Source organism: Salmo salar, chromosome ssa09, assembly GCF_905237065.1.
Source record: "Salmo salar chromosome ssa09, Ssal_v3.1, whole genome shotgun sequence".
Classification (NCBI taxonomy): Eukaryota; Metazoa; Chordata; class Actinopteri; order Salmoniformes; family Salmonidae; genus Salmo; species Salmo salar.
In genome coordinates this window covers 46,360,237-46,383,656 of record NC_059450.1, presented here as the reverse complement: position 1 = coordinate 46,383,656, position 23,420 = coordinate 46,360,237, and the positions used below count along the sequence as shown (strand labels likewise).

The window sequence follows — 23,420 nt, the reverse complement described above, 5'->3', positions numbered from 1 at the left end:
TCACCACATTCTTATTAGCAGACTCAACAGGCTTGGTTTCTCAAATGATTGCCTTGCCTGGTTCACCAACTACTTCTCTGATAGAATTCAGTGTGTCAAATCTGAGGGCCTGGTGTCCGGACCTCTGGCAGTCTCTATACACTCAGTAAATTGGATGCAGTCTATCACAGTGCCATCCATTGTCACCAAAGCCCCATATACTACCCACCAATGCGACCTGTATGCTCTTGTTGGCTGGCCCTTGCTTCATATTCGTCACCAAACCCACTGGCTCCAGGTCATCTATAAGTCTCTGCTAGGTAAAGCCCCTCTGTATCTCAGCTCACTGGTCACCATAGCAGCACCCACCCGTAGCACGCGCTCCAGCAGGTATATCTCACTGGTCACCCCCAAAACCAATTCCTCAATTCCTCCTTTCCTTCCAGTTCTCTGTTGCCAACGACTGGAACGAACTGCAAAAATCACTGAAGCTGGAGACTCATATCTTCTTAACTTTAAGCACCAGCTGTCAGAGCAGCTCACAGATCACTGCACCTGTACATAGCCCATCTGTAAATAGCCCATCCAACTACCTCATCCCCATACAGTTATTTATTTTGCTCCTTTGCACCCCAGTATCTTTACTTGCACACTCATCTTCTCCACATCTATCACTCTGGTGTTTAATTGCTATATTGTAATTATTTCACCACTATGGCCTATTTATTGCCTTACCTCCCTTATCCTACCTCATTTGCACACACTGTATATACAGTGAGGGGAAAAAGTATTTGATCCCCTGCTGATTTTGTACGTTTGCCCACTGACAAAGAAATGATCAGTCTATAATTTTAATGGTAGGTTTATTTGAACAGTGAGAGTCAGAATAACAACAAAAAATCCAGAAAAACGCATGTCAAAAATGTAATAAATTGATTTGCATTTTAATGAGGGAAATAAGTATTTGACCCCCTCTCAATCAGAAAGATTTCTGGCTCCCAGGTGTCTTTTATACAGGTAACGAGCTGAGATTAGGAGCACACTCTTAAAGCGAGTGCTCCTAATCTCAGTTTGTTACCTGTGCTAAAAGACACCTGTCCACAGAAGCAATCAATCAATCAGATTCCAAACTCTCCACCATGGCCAAGACCAAAGAGCTCTCCAAGGATGTCAGGGACAAGATTGTAGACCTACACAAGGCTGGAATGGGCTACAAGACCATCGCCTAGCAGCTTGGTGAGAAGGTGACAACAGTTGGTGCAATTATTCGCAAATGGAAGAAACACAAAAGAACTGTCAGTCTCCCTCGGCCTGGGGCTCCATGCAAGATCTCACCTCGTGGAGTTGCAATGATCATGAGAACGGTGAGGAATCAGCCCAGAACTACACGGGAGGATCTTGTCAATGATCTCAAGGCAGCTGGAACCATAGTCACCAAGAAAACAATTGGTAACACACTACGCCGTGAAGGACTGAAATCCTGCAGCGCCCGCAAGGTCCCCCTGCTCAAGAAAGCACATATACATGCCCGTCTGAAGTTTGCCAATGAACATCTGAATGATTCAGAGGAAAACTGGGTGAAAGTGTTGTGGTCAGACGAGACCAAAATGGAGCTCTTTGGCATCAACTCAACTCGCCGTGTTTGGAGGAGGAATGCTGCCTATGACCCCAAGAACACCATCCCCACCGTCAAACACGGAGGTGGAAACTTTATGCATTGGGGGTGTTTTTCTGCTAAGGGGACAGGACAACTTCACCGCATCAAAGGGACGATGGACGGGGCCATGTACCGTCAAATCTTGGGTGAGAACCTCCTTCCCTCAGCCAGGGCATTGAAAATGGGTCGTGGATGGGTATTCCAGCATGACAATGACCCAAAACACACGGCCAAGGCAACAAAGGAGTGGCTCAAGAAGAAGCACATTAAGGTCCTGGAGTGGCCTAGCCAGTCTCCAGACCTTAATCCCATAGAAAATCTCTGAATGACTTGGAGAAGAGAAGAGGAGTGGGACAAAATCCCTCCTGAGATGTGTGCAAACCTGGTGGCCAACTACAAGAAACGTCTGACCTCCGTGATTGCCAACAAGGGTTTTGCCACCAAGTACTAAGTCATGTTTTGCAGAGGGGGTCAAATACTTATTTCCCTCATTAAAATGCAAATCAATTTATAACATTTTTGACATGCGTTTTTCAGGATTGTTGTTGTTGTTATTCTGTCTCTCACTGTTCAAATAACCCTACCATTAACATTATAGACTGATCATTTCTTTGTCAGTGGGCAAACGTACAAAATCAGCAGGGGATCAAATACTTTTCCCCCTCACTGTATACTCTTTCTATTGTATTATTGACTGTATTTTTGTTTATTTCATGTGTAACTCTGTTTGTGTCGCACTGCTTTGCTTTATCTTGGCCAGTTCGCAGTTGTAAATGAGAACTTGTTCTCAACTAGCCTACCTGGTTAAATAAAGGTGAAACAAAATAAAATAAATAACTTTACATACACAATACTAGACCAATGTGTTTGGTCTGGTATTGTTCACCTTTTGATTAAATGAAACCTTGACAATGAATTTGTACAGTATTATACAGGATCGGTGATCTTTACTGTGGAACAGAAGAGATACTGTTGACTCACTCACTCAGAGACATACTAGTGCACTGAACAACAGGACTGAGTTGGAATGACTGTACACTGAATTACTGTAATCTCTGCAGTAACCAGGTTTCCATCCAACCATTTAAATGCAGATTAATTACCTGACGCACTAAAAAGTCATGACAGAGGCTTATGGATACAGGAAATGTCCACAGATGGTGGGATCTTTTTTTTTTTTTTATGTCTGTAAGAATTAATTACGCAAGAAATAGCAGTGGAAACACCTTTATGTGCAAATGTTGATATAGAAACAGAACATACCAGTACATGGACAGGGCAGCTTTTCTTTGGTTGACATTTCATCTATTTTCATTCTAGCTTTGATAAATTTGTTTCAAGGACAGTGTGTAAGAGAAGTGGAAACCCAGAAAGGCTATAACGCCACAGTCATTTATCAATAATCAAAATCAGTGCCATTTGAGAGGTGATATTCTTTACACAAGTGAACAGACAGTCAGCATCCCAGTAGCCTGGGCCAACCATAGGCCTATATCCAGAATGATTAATATGGCCTATATCCAGAATGATTTATATAGCCTATATCCAGAATGATTTATATAGGCTATATCCAGAATGATTTATATAGCCTATATCCAGAATGATTTATATAGCCTATATACATCAATTGTCTCCAACTCAGCGGCTGGCTCAGACCCAGTTGGGTGTCCCGACTCCAGGCTCATTTCCAAGGAGACGCTTGAACAGTGTAAAATTTACATGACAAGTGATTCACGCTGGTGCACGCCAATCCAACAAGACCCTGATGATCATCATCATCATCAACACACACATTACTTGAAGTGTTACTGTCCTGAGCTCTCTTTATTGGCATTCATAGGATAATATAAAACGTACCTATTTTTGCTTCATACAAGTCAGCAGGGTGACACACACACACACACACACACCTATATACACAGATAATACAAATCAGAGACAGATATGTGGAATGTAAATGTTAAACATCAACCATGATTGAGTCCCAAATGGCACCCTATTCTCTACATAGGGCTCTGGTAAAAAAAAAAAAAAAAAAAAAGTAGTGCACTACTTAGGGAATAGGGTGTTAATTGGGATGCACTTTATGACAAAAATAAAATGGACTTGTACGCACACCCTTAATCCACCCCTCTATTACAGTGATTGGATGAGCTACAGGACTGCTAAACATTCATTAGGTGGCAGAATCGGGCCTTTATCAGGATGAAATTAATGGCTTCATATGGCTTTCCAAACAGCATCAAGCCGTCTGTTCAAAGTCATATTTCTTTGAAAGTCACATCATTTTGTTTTCCCCCTTTGCAAACAATACTAAAGTAGATTAAGTGATACATTTCCCTTTTACGTAAAATAATTTGCTTACTGCTGTTCATGTGTAAGTGATGCACACCGCATGGATTAGATGAACAGAAAATAATAAAATGTTCGTTTCATTAACAAATAACCCCAGTCTCAATGTGAACCTGGAAACATTTCAAATAACATTTCTCTTTCAGGGACACACATTAGTGACATAGTCCAGACAGATAAACATATCTCTCGTATTTCACCACATGACAGTGTAACCGTCATCACTACACATTCTAATGAGACGCCTGATTTATAGTAGTAGTCTGATGCCAGTTTGTGCCATCATGTCAACTCCTTGTCACATCAAATAGTTTGTCTTGATAGGGACAGATCTGGGACCAGGCTATAGGAGGAGGAGACGACAGATCTGGGACCAGGCTATAGGAGGAGGAGACGACAGATCTGGGACCAGGCTACTATGTTCACAACACATCACTGATTCAACATCCATCACGAGCCTCAGTGTGACTAGTCTGAAGCACCTCTCAGCCTCTAACACCACAAACTCAAATGTTATCTTTACACATATACAGCTACTGTACCTGGAATGATTCTGGTACAATTAGAGAGACAGTTTAACCACAGGAGGGACAAAACATAAACATAAGAAATATGAAGAAAGAAAAAAAACACATAGCTAATTTGCATCTGTACAGACGGACTAGCCAAATCAAAACACAGTGTACCAGTGAGTTCTCAACCTATTGGATCTCCCCCCCAAAAAACAGATCAGCCATTCAGTTACAAAGGCTACTCTGAGTGACTGAACACAACATGGCCTTTCAGTTTCCAAAAACACCCTGTAAAGAACAGGAAACTGGTGAGCAGGCAGGCCCCTTGAGTGAGTCAGGCTCGACCTCTGCCTAGGACCTCTACAAATAAATATCTATCCTGACGGAGAACGATATCTTTGGGATAAATAAGCTTTTTAGTGGGCCAAGTCCTTCTGTCTGAGGAGCACAGCTCTGCCCAGCAGAGGGAATGCCATGGGCACATCTTTTTCATTTACAAGTTCTCATTATCTCATCGGTGTTATCCCTGTAGCAAGAAAGTAAAGTTTAGCATTTGGGTTACGCAATGACGATAATCACAACAACAAAAAATGTATATACAGTACCAGTCAAAAGTTTGGACAAACCTACTCATTCCAGGATTTCTTTATTTGTACCATTTTCTACATTGTAGAATAGTGAAGACATCATAACTATGAAATAACACGTATGGAATCATGTAACCAAACTTTTTTTTTTTTTAAATAAACTTAAATCAACATACATTTTATATTTGAGATTATTCAAAGTAGTCACCCTTTGCCTTGACAGCTTTGCACACGCTTGGCATTCTCTCAACCAGCTTCATGAGATAGTCACCTGGAATGCATTTCAATTAAACAGATGTGCCTTGTTAAAAACGTATATGTGAAATTTCTTTCCTTCTTAATGTGTTTGAGCCAATTGGTTGTGTTGTGACAAGGTAGGGGGGTATACATTAGATAGCCCTATTTGGTAAAAGACCAAGTACATATTATGGCATGAACAGCTCAAATAAGCAAAGAGAAACGACAGTCCATCATTACGTTAAGACATGAAGGTCAGTCAATCTGGAAAACATCAAGAACTTTGAAAGTTTCTTCAAGTGCAGTCGCAAAAACCATCAAGTGCTATGATGAAACTGGCTCTCATGAGGACTGCCACAGGAAAGGAAGACCCAGCGTTACCTCTGCTGCAGAGGATAAGTTCATTAGTTACCAGCCTCAGAAATTGCAGCCCAAATGAATGCTTCACAGTTCAAGTAACAGACACATTTCAACATCAACTGTTCAGAGGAGACTGTGTGAATCAGGCCTTCATGGTCTAATTGCTGCAAAGAAACCACTACTAAAGGACACCAATAAGAAGAAGAGACTTGCTTGGGCCAAGAAACATGAGCAATGGACATTAGACCGGTGGAAATCTGTCCTTTGGTCTGAGTCCAAATGTGAGATTTTTGGTTTCAACCACTGTGTGAGACGCAGAGTAGGTGAACGGATGATCTCGGCATGTGTGGTTCCCACCGTGAAGCATGGAGGAGGAGGTGGTGTGACGGTGCTTTGCTGGTGACACTGTCAGTGATTTATTTAGAATTCAAGGCACACTTAACCAGCATGGCTACCACAGCATTCTGCAGCAATACGCCATCTCATCTGGCTTGCTCTTAGTGGGACTATTATTTGTTTTTCAACAGGACAATGACCCAACACACCTCCAGGCTGCAAAAGGGCTATTTGATCAAGAAGGAGAGTGATGGAGTGTGGCATCAGATGACCTGGCCTCCACAATCACCCGACCTCAACCCAATTGAGATGGTTTGGGATGAGTTGGACCGCAGAGTGAAGGAAAAGCAGCCAACAAGTGCTCACCATATGTGGGAACTCCAAGACTGTTGGAAAAGCATTCTAGGTGAAGCTGGTTGAGAGAATGCCAAGAGTGTGCAAAGCTGACAAGGCAAAGGGTGACTACTTTGAAGAATATAAAATATATTTTGATTGGTTTAACACTTTTTTGCTTACTACATGATTCCATATGTGTTATTTCATCGTTTTGATGTCTTCACTATTATTCTACAATGTAGAAAATAGTAAAATAAAGAAAAAAAAAATTGAATGAGTTCAGACTTTTGACTGGTACTGTATATTTTCTTTTTTGAGGGGGGGGGGGCCTTCAGCAAAGTTTTCAGTCCCAGGTTTTGCTTTTAAAAATACTTTGAGGAGAAAGTTACATAGGTTTAAAAGTGCCTCCTCAGTTGTGGCTGGAAGCGCATGTATAGGAACGTAATGGCTGCAGCAGCTCCCAGGACAGCCACCAGTATTCCCAAGGAGGAGACAGAAGATTCACCGTCAAGCCTGGAACTGGTGGGACCATTCATGGCCATGGTGGGCTGTTGGGAAAGAGAGACTACTTCACTGGCAACAAAGTGACATGTTACAACACATCCGAGTGTGTTCAATAGGCACGAAAAGTGAAACGGGAAGGTAGGTACAATCTGAAAATGCTAATTTGTTTTCAATTGCAATACGCTTTGCTACAATGTTCCCTAATGAACACGACCCACCCTGCCTAAGATGTTGGTTGATTGAGAAGGTCCAGATGAGTGAAAAAGAGCCTGTGGTAGTCACACTCACCCTCTGCTGCACGCGTAGCTGCACGTCCTCTCCTGCTGACCTGAACAGCTCCACTGCAGCACTGTGTGACAGGTTCTCCAGCTTTTGCCCATTTATCTACATAAGACAAAACAGAGGAAAATAAAAATCACAGATCAAATACTAGACCTAAAGTAGACCGTACCATGATAAGTTAAATGTAGGATCTCCTTTCCAGAGATAAGACTGGAGTCTTCTGCAGTAGATGGCTAAAACCTCAAGCATAATACACATTTCCCCAGATAGACTATTTACATTTAAGTCATTTAGCAGACGCTCTTATCCAGAGCGACTTACAAATTGGTGCATTCACCTTATGATATCCAGTGGAACAACCACTTTACAAAAGTGCATCTAAATCTTTTTTTGTGGGGGGGGGGTTAGAAGGATTACTTTATCCTATCCCAGGTATTCCTTAAAGAGGTGGGGTTTCAGGTGTCTACGGAAGGTGGTGATTGACTCCGCTGTCCTGGCGTCGTGAGGGAGCTTGTTCCACCATAGGGGTGCCAAAGCAGCGAACAGTTTTGACTGGGCTGAGCGGGAACTGTGCTTCCTCAGAGGTAGGGGGGCCAGCAGGCCAGAGGTGGATGAGCGCAGTGCCCTCGTTTGGGTGTTTAATTGATTCATTTATTGATTCAAATATCACATTCCTCCTCCTAACCCCTCTGCTTCCCAAGCTAGTCGGCTCTCTAGCAGTTGAGCTAGTGGAGACGAGCTTATCTGCTTCCCAAAAAAAATAAAAATGAAAGTACATCTTTTTTCTTTACCGCCAATATCTTGTCTCCCTCTTGTAATCTTCCATCCAGCGCTGCTGCGCCGTTCTCTTTGATTTTTGCCACATAGATCCCACTGTCATTCAGAACATACTGCTGATCCAGACCTCCCACTATGTTAAACCCTAGACCTAGGGAGAGATAGAGAGAGATAGATAGAGCGAAAGAGAGATATAGAGCGAAAGAGATAGAGATAAATATATATATATATATAGAGAGAGGGAGGGAGAGAGTACAGTAAGTGAAAGTGAAACAGCCTACTGATAACTGTCTGGATATTCAAAGGAGGCGAGGCCATAGAGAAATATAAAGCATTCTAATTCTATGGGGAAGGCTATGTAACCATGGTAATGCAGCAAGTAGTATATGTTGGGGACAGGTCAGGAGAGGTCTGCTGATTTGAATGTTGGTATCTATGTGGTACAAAGTACAATCATATTCACTCCACAAAAAAAAGCCTATAAAATGCCCTTCCATGCAATCAGGCTTCTTGTCATGTCATAAAATAACATTGCCTAATAGCTACATCACCATAAGGGATGGAAGTGAAAGTGACTAGTCACTGGAAGTGACTGACTAGCTAAAACTTGAGAACAAAATGGTTCTGGGACAAAGACTTGCAAGCACACACATTTCAGTTTTGACAGCTAAAATACTGGTAGGAGTAGTAGCGAATACTACTTTACAGGGATCGGATTGTCACTTCTGATTAGCTGAGAAATGCTATTGGCGTTCAAAATGAATGAGTAGAGGCTATCAGTTAGCTAACATAGCTAACTAGTTGATAGCTCGATTCTCATTTGGCTCAGTAACTAGAGGTGGAAAACTCAAATATCGGTAGCGTTCAAGTTGCAGCCTATTTGCTATGACCAGATTAGATACCAAGTTGGCAAAAGTTGAATAAAGACAGCCAGCTGAGTGAGTTAGTTAGCTAGCTAGCAAGAAAGCAACAGCTTATGCGCTAGCTACCTAGTTAGCCAGGCTATCAGTTTGCAAGCTATCTAGCTAGGTAGCTGTCGGGAGTTGCGACTACAAACTATTTTCTTACCTTGTGGTCCTCTTTTCAACTGTATACCCAGCACGGTAGGCGCTGTATATTTTGCTGACCCGTTCATGATGTAAGGAAATCCGAAGGACAAGCTAAATAGCTGTTTTAGGGGGGTAGTTATGAATGTGAAGGTGAACTCATGCAGGAGTTGTGTCTCTGCTGCCCTCTGATGGACTACAACTCCACTTCCCAGACGATTCATCAATCCACTGCACTACTTATCATGACCTCTGATTGACCCAACCAGAAATGTTTCTATCGTTCATGTGCACACAGGAAACAGAGCTTTCCAAAAATGCGATGCGAGTGAAGTTTTACAAGTGAGTCATGTACTGTAGCCACCACTCCTAACACACCGACACCAGAATTACATTCATTTTCCAATGACACGCTGCGTGCTGTGTACGTTGGATTTATCTAACGTATGCGTCAAACTGTACGCGTAGACGGCTTGACAGAAATGGTAGCAGAAGGTGAATGTTGAACTTTTGTTGCACACATATCCAGATGATGCTGCGTACTATTTTGCGCGTTTACCCTGTGTCTGAAGCATAAGAAAAAGGAAAAACAGCTTCTGTCCACCAGTGGTTCTCATTCTGGGGTGTATTCACTAGGAACCAAACAGACAAAACGGTGCGGGACCCACTAGCGGTTCTGGGGGGGGGGGCGGGGCAGTGCCCCCGTGACAACAATTTTGGACCCCCTTGTGGCCCCCCTAAATGTGGAGTATGAAATAATTTTTACATAACAAATTTTTGCTATCATTCTTTTTTTTTTTTTACATCCATTATTAGACAGTGGCAACGATGATGATTATGAACATGGTCTTTTGCCTGCTAATGCCTGCAACGCAGTGAAGAAAACGATATGACAACAATAACGTCTAATGTAACTGGCCCCTCTAACAGTACAACTGCCCCCCCCCCCAGTTGAAATGGTCTGGAACCGCCACCTATCTGAATTTGTCCAATTGAAACTCGTTTTCATTGCAAAACTTTTCCATTTGGAGTAAACGATTTCCATTGCAAAACGTTTTGGACTAATGATTACAACCCCGGCCTATCCACAGGGGGTATTGCTTATGAATGAATACTCATTAGAATATATCACAAGGTATAATAATCAGCGCTCAGGTTTCCCCTCGATACAGATCTAGGATCAGCTTCCCCTCCACCAATCCATTAATGGGTAAAATCCACAAACTGACCCAAGATCAGCGTCTAAACAGTTGCACATGAGCGGGTACTTCAGGCAGAGCAATGTGTGACTGCTGAAGAAGAAACCATTGATAACTAGTCATAAAATGTATCAGCTCTCTCTTCATTCTTTATTGACAAAAACTTCATTTTGAAAATAATACTTAGTCTTTGGTAACATCTACAAAGTGATACATTGATTTAGCTACTACAGTTTACATTTCATTTAGCTGTAGATCTGACTACTTAATAATATTTACGGACCTTAAATCAGCGAGACCTAGAGGATTAATACTGGAAAATGTCTAAACACATTTGTTATGATCTTAGCTAAATGAACACTAGGCCAGTCTACAGTACACAGAGGCTCTCGCTATCCTTCTATATTCTAGTCCATGTCCATTCAGCCTTGCAGACAGCATTGCAATAAAATAGTGGTTCAAAGCAAAAAAGCCACACGGATGTCCAGTCCATTGAGTACACACACAACATGCATCATAACCCTGAAAGGCTAATTTGTAATTATAGACAGTAAACAGACATACAAACAATATACAGCCTATTTTGCTGCCATCATGACAACATTGTGAAATGCTAAGGACACGTCCCCTTTGTCCTAGAGACATTTCATGCAGAATAAATATGGTTACTTTCCCTAGAACTGCCGTTAAAAGCAGATATCTCCTTCTCTGTTACATAGTCTAGTTCCTTGCCCTCATTTGTATAGATTATTACAACGTTAAATGACACAGTCAAATAATTAGATCTCTTTTACCTATAGCCTATAGGACATGCTGTGCAGGGCTTTTCACACCACTGAGCTAAACCGAGCCAAAACCGAGCCAGCCTGGTTACCCATCCGCCATAGTTTCTGGAACCATGCTGTAAAGGACAAAGTGAAAAGAAACTGTCCGAGCTAGCAGGTTGGTTTGGGTCAGCACGATAGTGTGAAAAGAGGTATGTGAGCTCCCCTCCCCCCCATCCAGATCATTGGCCACAGTGTCAGTCAGGTGAAGTGAACTGGACTACATCCCAAACGGCACCCTATTCCCTATGTAGTGCTCTACTTTTGACCGGAGCCTATACGGAATAGGGTGCCATTTGGAACTCAGACGTAGTCTCTCTCTCTCTCGTTAGATCATGCTTGGGGCCACGCTGTAGAGAGTGACATCTCCCACCACGCGCAGCAGGGTGACGTCCTCAAACCCTCCGGCTCTGTGCTCATACTCCAGACAATGGTTTCCATCCACAGCTACTTTAAACGAGTCCTCTTCCACGAGGATCTTCAGCTGCAGGGAGGGACAGTCACAACAACTCAGCAATTAAATAAACATTAGTGTTCAAACATGAATACAGAGCTTAAAAAGGTGCAATCTTTAATAGTTACTGATCTTTGTCTGAAAAAATGTATTAGAGATTGTAATTAATTTACAGTACAGATAAGTGATTATCTATAGTTGAGGTCACAGTACATCATCTATATAAGTCATGTAACTACTTTATTTGAAATGGTTGACATTCTCTACCCACATATTACACAACACCAGGAGATCTCAACCCTGCTCAATACTGTACCTCAAAACACCAGGAGACCTCAACCCTGCTCAATACTGTACCTCAAAACACCAGGAGATCTCAACCCTGCTCAATACTGTACCTCAAAACACCAGGAGACCTCAACCCTGCTCAATACTGTACCTCAAAACACCAGGAGACCTCAACCCTGCTCAATACTGTACCTCAAAACACCAGGAGACCTCAACCCTGCTCAATACTGTACCTCAAAACACCAGGAGACCTCAACCCTGCTCAATACTGTACCTCAAAACACCAGGAGACCTCAACCCTGCTCAATACTGTACCTCAAAACACCAGGAGATCTCAACCCTGCTCAATACTGTACCTCAAAACACCAGGAGACCTCAACCCTGCTCAATAGTGTACCTCAAAAACACCAGGGGACCTCAACCCTGCTCAATACTGTACCTCAAAACACCAGGGGATCTCAACCCTGCTCAATACTGTACCTCAAAACGTTGTCCAGGAACGAAGGGGAAGCCTCCATCCCTCTCCTCTGGACCCCAACACCCATCCAGGTTGGAGTTACGGACAACCTGTTGTTCATAGAAACGAGGGTTGAGGTGGAACACAACCTCTTCATCGTCCTCCTCATCCTCCTCTTTTAAAAAATCAACATGGAACCTGGAATAAAAACAACATTTGTTTTCATTTATCATCACCAATATACACAAAGACCATGCATTTGACTATATATAAGGAGTATGAATGGATATACAGCACCTTAGGAAAGTATTTAGACCCCTTGACTTTTTCCACATTTTGGTATGTAACAGCCTTATTCTAAAACGGATTAAATTGTTTTTTCCCCATCAATCTACACACAATACCCCATAATGGCATCACAATACCCCATAATGATAAAGCAAAAACAGGTTTAGACATTTTAGCTAATTTAACAAATAAAAAAAACGGAAATATCACATTTCCATAAGTATTCAGACCATGTGGGAGAAAGGTAGACGTGCTGAGGGAAGGAAAAATAGAAATACATTAGCTAGCGAAAGAGGAGACTGGCAGCTGACCCTGAGTGGAGACAACAGGTGGCTATACATCCCCAAGTAGGAACCACGCAACGGCCAGGCAAGCTGAATGTATGGCCATGACTAAATATATGCCAAGCGTAAGCATGCAATGCATGCATTATTTTCATATCCATATGAGGAGAGTTTAGCCACCATTATGTTATAGCTAAAAGCAGATGAGGGCGTTATCCATTGGGTTGAAAGAAAATGGTGGCAAAACGCATAGGGGGTTTTACTTCATTTACATAAAGGATGGACCTATGTATTGTATATGCATAAAAGCAGAGCCGGGGCCTAAGGAAGGCAGTTGTTGTTCCGCGGACCGGCTCGGCTTTACTACTCTGTATTAAAGTCTATATTGAATTTACAAGTTCTTGTAAGAAGTGTTATTCTTAAGACTATTTTCCACGACAACCGTTGACTCAGTATTTTGTTGAAGCACCATTGGCAGCGATTACAGCCTAGAGTCTTCTTGGGTATGACGCTACAAGCTTGTCACACCTGTATTTGGGGAGTTTCTTCCATTCCATCTTCAGATCTTCTCAAGCTCTGTCAGGTTGGATGGGGAGCGTCGCTGCACAGCTATTTTAGGTCTCTCCAGAGATGTTCGATTGGGTTCAAGTCCGCACTCTGGCTGGGCCACTCAAGGACATTCAGAGACTTGTCCCGAAGCCACTCCTGCGTTGTCTTGGCAGTGTGCTTAGGTTCATTGTTCTGTTGGAAGGTGAACCTTCGCCACAGTCTGAGATCCTAAGCGCTATGGAACAGGTTTTCACCAAGGGTTTCTCTGTACTTTGCTCTGTTCATCTTTGCCTTGATCCTGACTAGTCTCCCAGTCCCTGCCACTGAAAAATATCCCCACAGCATTATGCTGCCACCACCATGCTTCACCGTAGGAATGGTGCCAGGTTTCCTCCAGACTTGACGCTTGGCATTCATGCCAAAGAGTTCAATCTTGGTTTCATCAGACCAGATAATCTTGTTTCTCATGGTCTGAGTCTTTAGGCGCCCTTTGGCAAACTCCAAGCAGGCTGTCATGTGCTTTTTACTGAGGAGTGGCTTCCGTCTGGCCACTCTACCATAAAGACATAATTGATGGAGTGCTGCAGAGATGGCTGTCCTTCTGGAAGGTTCTCCCATCTCAAAAGAGGAACTCTGGAGCTCTGTCAGAGTGACCATCGGGTTGTCTCGGAGCTCTACAGACAATTCCTTTGACCCCATGGCTTGGTTTTTGCTCCAATCAATATAATTTACCACAGGTGGACTCCAATCAAGTTGTAGAAACATCTCCAGGATGATGAATGGAAACAGGATGCATCTGAGCTCAATTTCAAGTCTCATAGCAAAGAGTCCGAATACTTATGTAAATAAGGTATCTATTTTTTTTATTTGTAATAAATTTGCAAACATTTCTAAAAACCTGTTTTCACTTTGTCATTATGGGGTATTGTGTGTAGATTGATGAGGATGTTTTTTTATTATTTTTATATTGAATCCATTTTAGAACAAAGCTATAACGTAACAAAATGTGGAAAAAGTCAAGAGGTCTGAGTACTTTCCGAAGGAACTGTACATAAAGACCATGCTTTTGACTATAGATAAAGGGTATGAATGAATGAATGAATGAATGGATGGATGAATGAACAGATAAATGAATGGATAAATGAATGGATTAATTCATGAATGGATGAATGGTGTGTGTGTGAGTACCTACCTTTCTCCTCCAACGATGGGTTCCCCTACAATGGTGATCAACAGCCTGGACATGATGCCAGCATGGAGAGGCAGTTCGTACGGCACCGGCTGAAACGGACGTTATATTTACATTACATGTCATCATCAGATGCACTACCGGAAGTGTCTCAGGAATAATACAATAACAGGTCTAAACTGTCTTATCAACATATCTAATGTAAAAGTGCACATTTAAAGATACCACAGTACTTCACCCCAATTACTGCACTGGAAAATTACCATATAAATCCAATCAATTATTATTATTATTATTAGTTACCACGTCCAGAGTGGTCAGTAGTGACACTAAAACGTAGCCCTCAGACCAATATACTGCCATTGCAGTTTCTAGAATATCAACAGCTTTTTTCCAGCCCTGCAGCAAATCCCTAGCCTGATCCACCATCCTGACCACTGCACTCAGTGTAAGCTGGTGAGATCGGGATGGTCAAACAAGGCTAGAAACCCTCCAAAGAGACACACTGCGTGGACAGAGACGCTGCAGGGAAGACGAGGAAAGAAATGCACCAGGAAGCAAGCAAGCAAGCGATGTGTAGTGTTTTAAAATCATGTATTTACTCACCAACATGCCTCCTGGAGCTGCTGATCCCCCATATGGTCCCATGGGACCTGGACCGAAAGAGCCAGGGTGACCGGGCTGGGGAGGGAAAACTCCACCGCCCCCAGCACTCCACGATCCAGGGGGGATTGGAGGGAAGGCCCCACCAGGGAACCCAGGGAAGGTGCCTCCTCCAGGGGGGAAGGCAGCTCCTGGACCTCCAGGCCCATACATCCCCCCACCAGGCTGGGCTCCTGGGTAAGGCACGTTGGGGTAGGGTCCTGGGGGTGCTCCAGGGCTAGTCTGGAAGGGTTCAGATGGGTACTGCATTGGGCCTCCAGGGAAATGACCGGGGGTTCCACCAGGGGGGAACTGCCCAGGGAACTGTCCAGGTGCTCCGGGCCCGGCTGGGTACTGTCCAGGTGCTCCGGGCCCGGCTGGGTACTGTCCAGGTGCTCCGGGCCCGGCAGGGTACTGTCCAGGTGCTCCGGGCCCGGCTGGGTACTGTCCAGGTACCCCTGGTCCGGGCGGGAACCCACCAGGGGCAGAGGGAGCTCCAGGATACTGCCCTGGTGCTCCTGGACCAGAAGAGAACGGTCCTTGGCTTCCAGGGAACTGCCCTGGGGCCCCTGGACCAGACTGTGGGCCCCCAGGGAATCCCCCAGGAGCAGAGGGCTGTGTTGGGGCTCCAGGAGCTGCACCAGGCCACCCTGGGTTAGTGGGCGGAGGGGCGGCTGGGTTGGGGTTACTTGCTTTCTCAGCTTGGCCCGGGACACTGTCCGCTATGGCATCTGCCAGCTGCATACCAGAAAGGGAGATTCATTGGTACCATGATCTTCACCAACACATTTACCAGTTTAAATAACGTATACATTGATGATAAACTTGATTGACAAAAATAACTAACTCACCGAGAAATCCATGTCCTGAAAGGTAATGGGGGTAAAATAAAGTTGTTAGGTCTGAAGCTTACCATAGACTAAAACTTGACATATAACAGCCTGAAGTAGCTAGTTAGCTAGCAAGCTATCACAAGCTACCTAGCTATAAGCTTTTTATTCAACTGGATGGATTACAGACTGGTTAGTGTTGCACACATGCAGAAAGCTAGAAGCTAGCGTCGTGGCTAGTGGCTCGATGTACACTTACGTAGTTAGCTAGCTAGCTGATTAGACATATTTATAATGTTCAACGATCATAGTACAATCAACACATGTTTTAAAAGTACGGTAGCTAGATTATTCAACGTTACCTCGACAAAAGAGAGACGTCTTTCAACAATTTCTAAAGTTAGATACAATAAGAATGTACCAGGTTGAGATTAAAAAAATACTGTACAAAACTCCTGAAAGGAAGTGCACAGTCTGCACACGCCTTGAATATGACGTAAACGTCCGGCGGAACCAAATGGGTGCGTTCCAGAGTCACATGCATTTTCTTGAATTGAAGCCAGTCAGCAATTGAAGATTACCGCAGAGTAAAAAAATAAATAAAATAATGAATCAAATAAGTAAATCTACCTTTTCTCCATCAACTTTATATGATTAAAAACTCAATTAGTACAATATGAAATGATGCGAAAAATATGTCAATGAAAGACTGTCAATTTGTGTGGGGCGGCATACTGTTTGTGTTCGCTGGAGATCATGTGTTTTAGTTAGCTTGGCTTCATAGTCATGGTTATCAACTGGTACCGCAGAAATGGAACCTAAATCACAGAAAATAGATGTTGTGGTGGCAGCTGCAGAGATGTACGAGATTTTACTGCAGATGAGTTAACAAGGTGTGTTGAATGATAATGTTCCGTAGTGATGTGCGGATTGATTCATAACTCGCTGTTACGCAGGGCGGGCGGGTTTAGGGTCATTAAATATTGTGTGGATGAAATGGCGGGTTGAATAGAGAGAGAACTATACCTTAAAAAAAACCATCAATGTATAATTATTGTGCATTTTATAGCATTTTATAGCCTACTTTGAGTAAAAAAAAAAACGATTTTAGGTTATCTGGCAATGGTGCATAAGCTTTAGGGCCAAACTGTAAACGCTCCAGATATGCCATTCGCCAAATGGGCAGAACAAGTTAACATCGATCCACGGACGCTAAAAGGGGCAATGTCAGAGATGAATTCAATAAGAGAAAAGCTGCGAAATGCAGAGTTGAAAATAAAGAGAAGGGAGGTCCAGAAAAGTAATGTTTGGGAAAGAGCATTAGTGAGGTCGGACATTGATGTTGGGCGATTAGGCCTGGCTTGCAGTCTGCATTCCAATTCATCCCAAAGGTGTTTGATGGGGTTGAGGTCAGGGCTCTGTGCAGGCCAGTCAAGTTCTTCCATACCGATCGCGACAAACCATTTCTGTATGGACCTCGCTTTGTGCACGGGGCTATTGTCATGCTGAAACAGGAAAGGGCCTTCCCCAAACTGTTGCTACAAAGTTGGAAGCACAGAATTGTCTAGAATGTCGAGAATGTCATGTAGCATTAAGATTTCCCTTCACTAGAACTAAGGGACCTAGCCCGAACCATGAAAAACAGCCCCAGACCTTTATTCCTCCTCCACCAAACTTTACAGTTGGCACTATGCATTCGGGCAGGTAGCATTCACCTGGCATCCGCCAAACCCAGATTTGTCTGTCAGACTGGCAGTTGGTGAAGCGTGATTCATTACTCCAGAGAACACATTTCCACTGCTCCAGAGTCCAATGGCGGTGAGCTTTACACCACTCCAGCCGATGCTTGTCATTGCGCATGGTGATCTTAGGCTTATGTGAGGCTGCTCTGCCATGGAAACCCTTTTCATGAAGTTCCCGACCAACAGTTCTTGTGCTGACATTGCTTCCAGAGGCAGTTTGGAACTCGGTAGTGAGTGTTGCAACAGCGGACAGATGATTTTTACGAGCTACACACTTCAGCACTTGGTGATCCCGTTCTGTGAGCTTGTGTGGCCTACCATTTCGCGGCTGAGCCGTTGTTGCTCCTAGACGTTTCCACTTCACGATAACAGCACTTACAGTTGACCGGGGCAGTTCTAGCAGGGCGGTATTTGACGAACTGACTTGTTGGAAAGATGGCTTCCTATGATGATGCCACATTGAAAGTCACTGAGCTATTCAGTAAGGCCATTCTACATTTGAGCACAGCTCCATGGAGGTGGCATGGTGCTGTGATCGATTTTACAGTGCAAGTATTCAGACCCCTTGACTTGATGCACATTTGATTACGTTACAGCCTTATTCTAAAATTGTTTAAATCGTTTTTTTCCCTCATCAATCTACACACAATACCTCATATTGACAAAGCAAAAACAGGTTTTTAGACTGAAATATCACAGTTACATAAGTATTCAGACCCTTTACTTAGTACTTTGTTGAAGCACCTTTGGCAGCGATTACAGCCTCGAGTCTTCTTGGGTATGACGCTACAAGCTTGTCACACCTGTATTTGGGGAGTTTCTTCCATTCCATCTTCAGATCTTCTCAAGCTCTGTCAGGTTGGATGGGGAGCGTTGCTGCACAGATATTTTCAGATCTCTCCAGAGATGTTAGATCGGGTTCAAGTCCGGGCTCTGGTTGGGCAATTCAAGGACATTCAGAGACTTGTCCCTGAAGCCACTCCTGCGTTGTCTTAGCTGTGTGCTTAGGGTCATTGTCCTGTTAGAGGGTCAACCTTTGCCTCAGTCTGAGGTCCTGGTTGCTCTGGAGAAGGTTTTCATCAAGGATCTCTTTGTAATTTTCTCCGTTCATCTTTCCCTTGATCCTGACTAGTCTCCCAGTCCCTGCCGCAGAAAAACATTCCCACAGCATGATGGTGCCACCACCATGCTTCACCGTAGGGATGGTGCCAGGTTTCCTCCAGATGTGACACTTGGTATTCAGGCCAAAGAGTTCAATCTTGGTTTCATCAGACCAGAGAATCTTGTTTCTCATGGTCTAAGAGTCTTTAGGTGCCTTTTGGCAAACTCCAAGCGGGCTGTCATGTGCCTTTTACTGAGGTTCTGTCTGGCCACTCTACCATAAAGGCCTAATTGGTGGAGTGCTGCAGAGATGGTTGTCCCTCTGGAAGGTTCTTCAATCTCCACAGAGGAACTCTGGAGCTCTGTCAGAGTGACCATCGGGTTCTTGGTCACCTCCCTGATCTATGGCCCTTCTCCCTCGATTGCTCAGTTTGGCTGGGCGGCCAGCTCTAAGAAGAGTATTGATGGTTCCAAACATTTTACATTTAAAAATAATGGAGGCCACTGTGTTCTTGAGGACCTTCAATGCTGCAGACTTTTTTTGGTACCCTTCCCCAGAACTGTGCCTCAACACAATACAGTCTCGGAGCTCTACGGACAATTCCTTCGACCTCATGGCTTGGTTTTTGCTCTGACATGCACTGTCAACTGTGGGACCTTATATAGACAGGTGTGTGCCTTTCCAAATCATGTCCAATCAATTGAATTTACCACAGGTGGACTCCAAGTTGTACAAACATCTCAAGGATGATCAATAGAAACAGGATGCACCTGAGCTCAATATCAAGTCTCATAGCAAAGGGTCTGAATACTTATGTAAATAAGGTACGTTTTTTATTTGTAATACATTTGTAACAAAATGTGGAAAAAGTCAAGGGGTCTGAATACTTTCCCGAATGCACTGTATACACATGTCAGCAACGGGTGTGGCTGAAATAGCTGAATCCACTAATTTGAAGTGGTGTCCACATACTTTTGTATACATAGTGAATATTGGGTGAACAAACAGCTGACCCGCCACTAGTGTCACAACCTCCCAGGCTGCCGGCCTGGTTTAGGATCAGATAAGGCCAAGTAGTGGAATAGTGGGGAGGTTTTAATGGGTGTAGGGTTAGTTGGTATAGTGATGAGGCTTTAATGGGTGTAGGGTTAGTTGGTATAGTGGTGAGGTTTTAATGGGTGTAGGGTTAGTTGGTATATTGGTGAGGTTTTAATGGGTGTAGGGTTAGTTGGTATAGTGGTGAGGCTTTAATGGGTGTAGGGTTAGTTGGTATGGTGATGAGGTTTTAATGGGTGCAGGGTTAGTTGGTATATTGGTGAGATTTTAATGGGTGTAGGGTTAGTTTGTATAGTGATGAGGTTTTAATAGGTGTAGGGTTAGTTGGTATAGTGCTGAGGCTTTAATGGGTGTAGCATTAGTTGCTATAGTGGTGAAGTTTTAATGGGTGTAGGGTTAGTTGGTATAGTGATGAGGTTTTAATGGGTGTAGGGTTCGTTGGTATAGTGATGAGGTTTTAATGGGTGTAGGGTTAGTTGGTATAGTGGTGAGGTTTTAATGGGTGTAGGGTTATTGGTAGGGAAATTTGTCTTCCCTTTTCTCCATCCTTGTTCCCTTCCCTTTTGTGTCACAAAGTGTAATGGATTCACAGTCCAGAACAGGGTTAGATTAGATAAATAGAGACGGCCTCACACTTCAGCACAGTAGTTGCTGGTGTATGCACCTTTCAGTTGGTTGCGATACGCTAAAACAAATTTAAAGAAAAAGTAGGTGAAGAAGAACATCAACAACATATTGTTCTGAGCATTTTTAGGTCAGGTGGTCATGATGGCGGAAACAGAGATGAAGCTTGGCGCTTGAATCGGTTGGTGGTGGAAATTAAGAATGGACTTTTTTTTTCTCCAAATAAATGGAAAAATAAGCAAAATCGATGTGTGTTAATTTTGGCTACTGTTTTTAATTCCCCATCGTATCGGGTAGAAGTAGCCTACATTTTCTGAGATTATGTACAACCGATTTGGTGAATCGATTGAAATCATCCAAAGTGCTGGAGAAAGCTGTATGTAAAGTGCCCCAGAATCAGGGCTTTGAGAGAAGTCGATGATGAGTATGACGTGTCTCCTCTCTAACGCCCAGGAAGCTCTGATTCAAACTCCCATTAGACAGCTCTGCAAGCGTTAAAATGTGTTCGTTACTCACCATATATTGACTTTCGCTGAGAAATTATCTTAAATGTACTCCTGTTACCAGTATGTATTGTGTTTATTTATACACTGCTCAAAAAAATAAAGGGAACACTTAAACAACACAATGTAACTCCAAGTCAATCACACTTCTGTGAAATCAAACTGTCCACTTAGGAAGCAACACTGATTGACAATAAATTTCACATGCTGTTGTGCAAATGGAACAGACAACAGGTGGAAATTATAGGCAATTAGCAAGACACCCCCAATAAAGGAGTGGTTCTGCAGGTGGGGACCACAGACAACTTCTCAGTTCCTATGCTTCCTGGCTGATGTTTTGGTCACTTTTGAATGCTGGCGGTGCTTTCACTCTAGTGGTAGCATGAGACGGAGTCTACAACCCACACAAGTGGCTCAGGTAGTGCAGCTCATCCAGGATGGCACATCAATGCGAGCTGTGGCAAGAAGGTTTGCTGTGTCTGTCAGCGTAGTGTCCAGCGCATGGAGGCGCTACCAGGAGACAGGCCAGTACATCAGGAGACGTGGAGGAGGCCGTAGGAGGGCAACAACCCAGCAGCAGGACCGCTACCTCCGCCTTTGTGCAAGGAGGAGCAGGAGGAGCCCTGCCAGAGCCCTGCAAAATGACCTCCAGCAGGCCACAAATGTGCATGTGTCTGCTCCAACGGTCAGAAACAGACTCCATGAGGGTGGTATGAGGGCCCGACGTCCACAGGTGGGGGTTGGGCTTACAGCCCAACACCGTGCAGGACGTTTGGCATTTGCCAGAGAACACCAAGATTGGCAAATTCGCTACTGGCGCCCTGTGCTCTTCACAGATGAAAGTAGGTTCACACTGAGCACATGTGACAGACGTGACAGAGTCTGGAGACGCCGTGGATAACGTTCTGCTGCCTGCAACATCCTCCAGCATGACCGGTTTGGCGGTGGGTCAGTCATGGTGTGGGGTGGCATTTCTTTGGGGGTCCGCACAGCCCTCCATGTGCTCGCCAGAGGTAGCCTGACTGCCATTAGGTACCGAGATGAGATCCTCAGACCCCTTGTGAGACCATATGCTGGTGCGGTTGACCCTGGGTTCCTCCTAATGCAAGACAATGCTAGACCTCATGTGGCTGGAGTGTGTCAGCAGTTCCTGCAAGAGGAAGGCATTGATGCTATGGACTGGCCTGCCCGTTCCCCAGACCTGAATCCAATTGAGCACATCTGGGACATCATGTCTCGCTCCATCCACCAACGCCACGTTGCACCACAGACTGTCCAGGAGTTGGCGGATGCTTTAGTCCAGGTCTGGGAGGAGATCCCTCAGGAGACCATCCGCCACCTCATCAGGAGCATGCCCAGGCGTTGTAGGGAGGTTATACAGGCACGTGGAGGCCACACACACTACTGAGCCTCATTTTGACTTGTTTTAAGGACATTACATCAAAGTTGGATCAGCCTGTAGTATGGTTTTCCACTTTAATTTTGAGTGTGACTCCAAATCCAGACCTCCATGGGTTGATAAATTGGATTTCCATTGATTATTTTTGTGTGATTTTTGTTGTCAGCACATTCAACTATGTAAAGAAAAAAGTATTTAATAAGATTATTTCATTCATTCAGATCTAGGATGTGTTATTTTAGCGTTCCCTTTATTTTTTTGAGCAGTGTATTTGTATTTATTATGGATCCCCATTAGTTCCTGCCAAGGCAGCAGCTACTCTTCCTGGGGTTTATTATGGATCTCCATTTGTTCCTGCCAAGGCAGCAGCTACTCTTCCTGGGGTTTATTATGGATCCCCATTAGTTCCTGCCAAGGCAGCAGCTACTCTTCCTGGCGTTTATTATGGATCTCCATTTGTTCCTGTCAAGGCAGCAGCTACTCTTCCTGGGGTTTGTTATGGATCTCCATTAGTTCCTGTCAAGGCAGCAGCTACTCTTCCTGGGGTTTATTATGGATCCCCATTAGTTCCTGCCAAGGCAGCAGCTACTCTTCCTGGGGTTTATTATGGATCTCCATTAGTTCCTGCCAAGGCAGCAGCTACTCTTCCTGGGGTTTATTATGGATCCCCATTAGTTCCTGCCAAGGCAGCAGCTACTCTTCCTGGGGTTTATTATGGATCCCCATTAGTTCCTGCCAAGGCAGCAGCTACTCTTCCTGGGGATTATTATGGATCTCCATTAGTTCCTGCCAAGGCAGCAGCTACTCTTCCTGGGGTTTATTATGGATCTCCATTAGTTCCTGCCAAGGCAGCAGCTACTCTTCCTGGGGTTTATTATGGATCCCCATTAGTTCCTGCCAAGGCAGCAGCTACTCTTCCTGGGGTTTGTTATGGATCCTCATTAGTTCCTGCCAAGGCAGCAGCTGCTCTTCCTGGGGTTTATTATGGAGCCACATTAGTTCCTGCCAAGGCAGCAGCTACTCTT

At 44.0% G+C, this 23,420-nt stretch overlaps 2 protein-coding genes across 3 annotated transcripts; both read right to left on the bottom strand.

The window, feature by feature from the left end:
- Positions 1-6,525: 6,525 nt before the first annotated feature.
- LOC106591813 (synaptojanin-2-binding protein) lies at positions 6,526-9,346 on the bottom strand. Of its 2 annotated transcripts, none has more exons than XM_045723738.1 (4): positions 8,988-9,346; positions 7,919-8,070; positions 7,149-7,244; positions 6,526-6,904 (listed from the first exon to the last, which is right to left on the bottom strand). In XM_045723738.1, the coding sequence occupies exons 1-4, from the start codon at positions 9,187-9,189 to the stop codon at positions 6,752-6,754; spliced, it is 603 nt and encodes a 200-aa protein (XP_045579694.1). In that variant the 5' UTR covers positions 9,190-9,346; the 3' UTR covers positions 6,526-6,751. The 2 variants fall into 2 exon arrangements, with proteins under 2 accessions (XP_045579694.1, XP_014038551.1); XM_014183076.2 differs by having other exon boundaries at positions 6,542-6,904; positions 7,934-8,070; positions 8,988-9,332.
- A 940-nt stretch (positions 9,347-10,286) lies between these two features.
- Positions 10,287-16,488, bottom strand: lgals3a (lectin, galactoside binding soluble 3a). The gene is made up of 6 exons (XM_014183075.2): positions 16,332-16,488; positions 15,991-16,005; positions 15,104-15,877; positions 14,501-14,589; positions 12,211-12,385; positions 10,287-11,472 (listed from the first exon to the last, which is right to left on the bottom strand). Exons 2-6 carry the CDS (start codon positions 16,000-16,002, stop codon positions 11,317-11,319), a joined length of 1,206 nt encoding a protein of 401 aa, XP_014038550.1. The 5' UTR covers positions 16,003-16,005; positions 16,332-16,488; the 3' UTR covers positions 10,287-11,316.
- Positions 16,489-23,420: the final 6,932 nt, after the last annotated feature.

Excerpts from the sequence above, each read along its gene's own strand:
- LOC106591813 (XM_045723738.1), bottom strand. The coding sequence starts at position 9,189 with ATGAATCGTCTGGGAAGTGGAGTTGTAGTCCATCAGAGGGCAGCAGAG. Across the intron at positions 8,071-8,987 it reads GTTGAAAAGAGGACCACAAG|GTCTAGGGTTTAACATAGTG; the intron begins GTAAGAAAATAG and ends ATCTCTCCCTAG. Across the intron at positions 7,245-7,918 it reads TGGCGGTAAAGAAAAAAGAT|ATAAATGGGCAAAAGCTGGA; the intron begins GTACTTTCATTT and ends TGTCTTATGTAG.
- lgals3a (XM_014183075.2), bottom strand. Across the intron at positions 12,386-14,500 it reads CCCATCGTTGGAGGAGAAAG|GTTCCATGTTGATTTTTTAA; the intron begins GTAGGTACTCAC and ends TTTTTATTCCAG. Across the intron at positions 11,473-12,210 it reads TTCCTGGACAACGTTTTGAG|CTGAAGATCCTCGTGGAAGA; the intron begins GTACAGTATTGA and ends CCCTCCCTGCAG.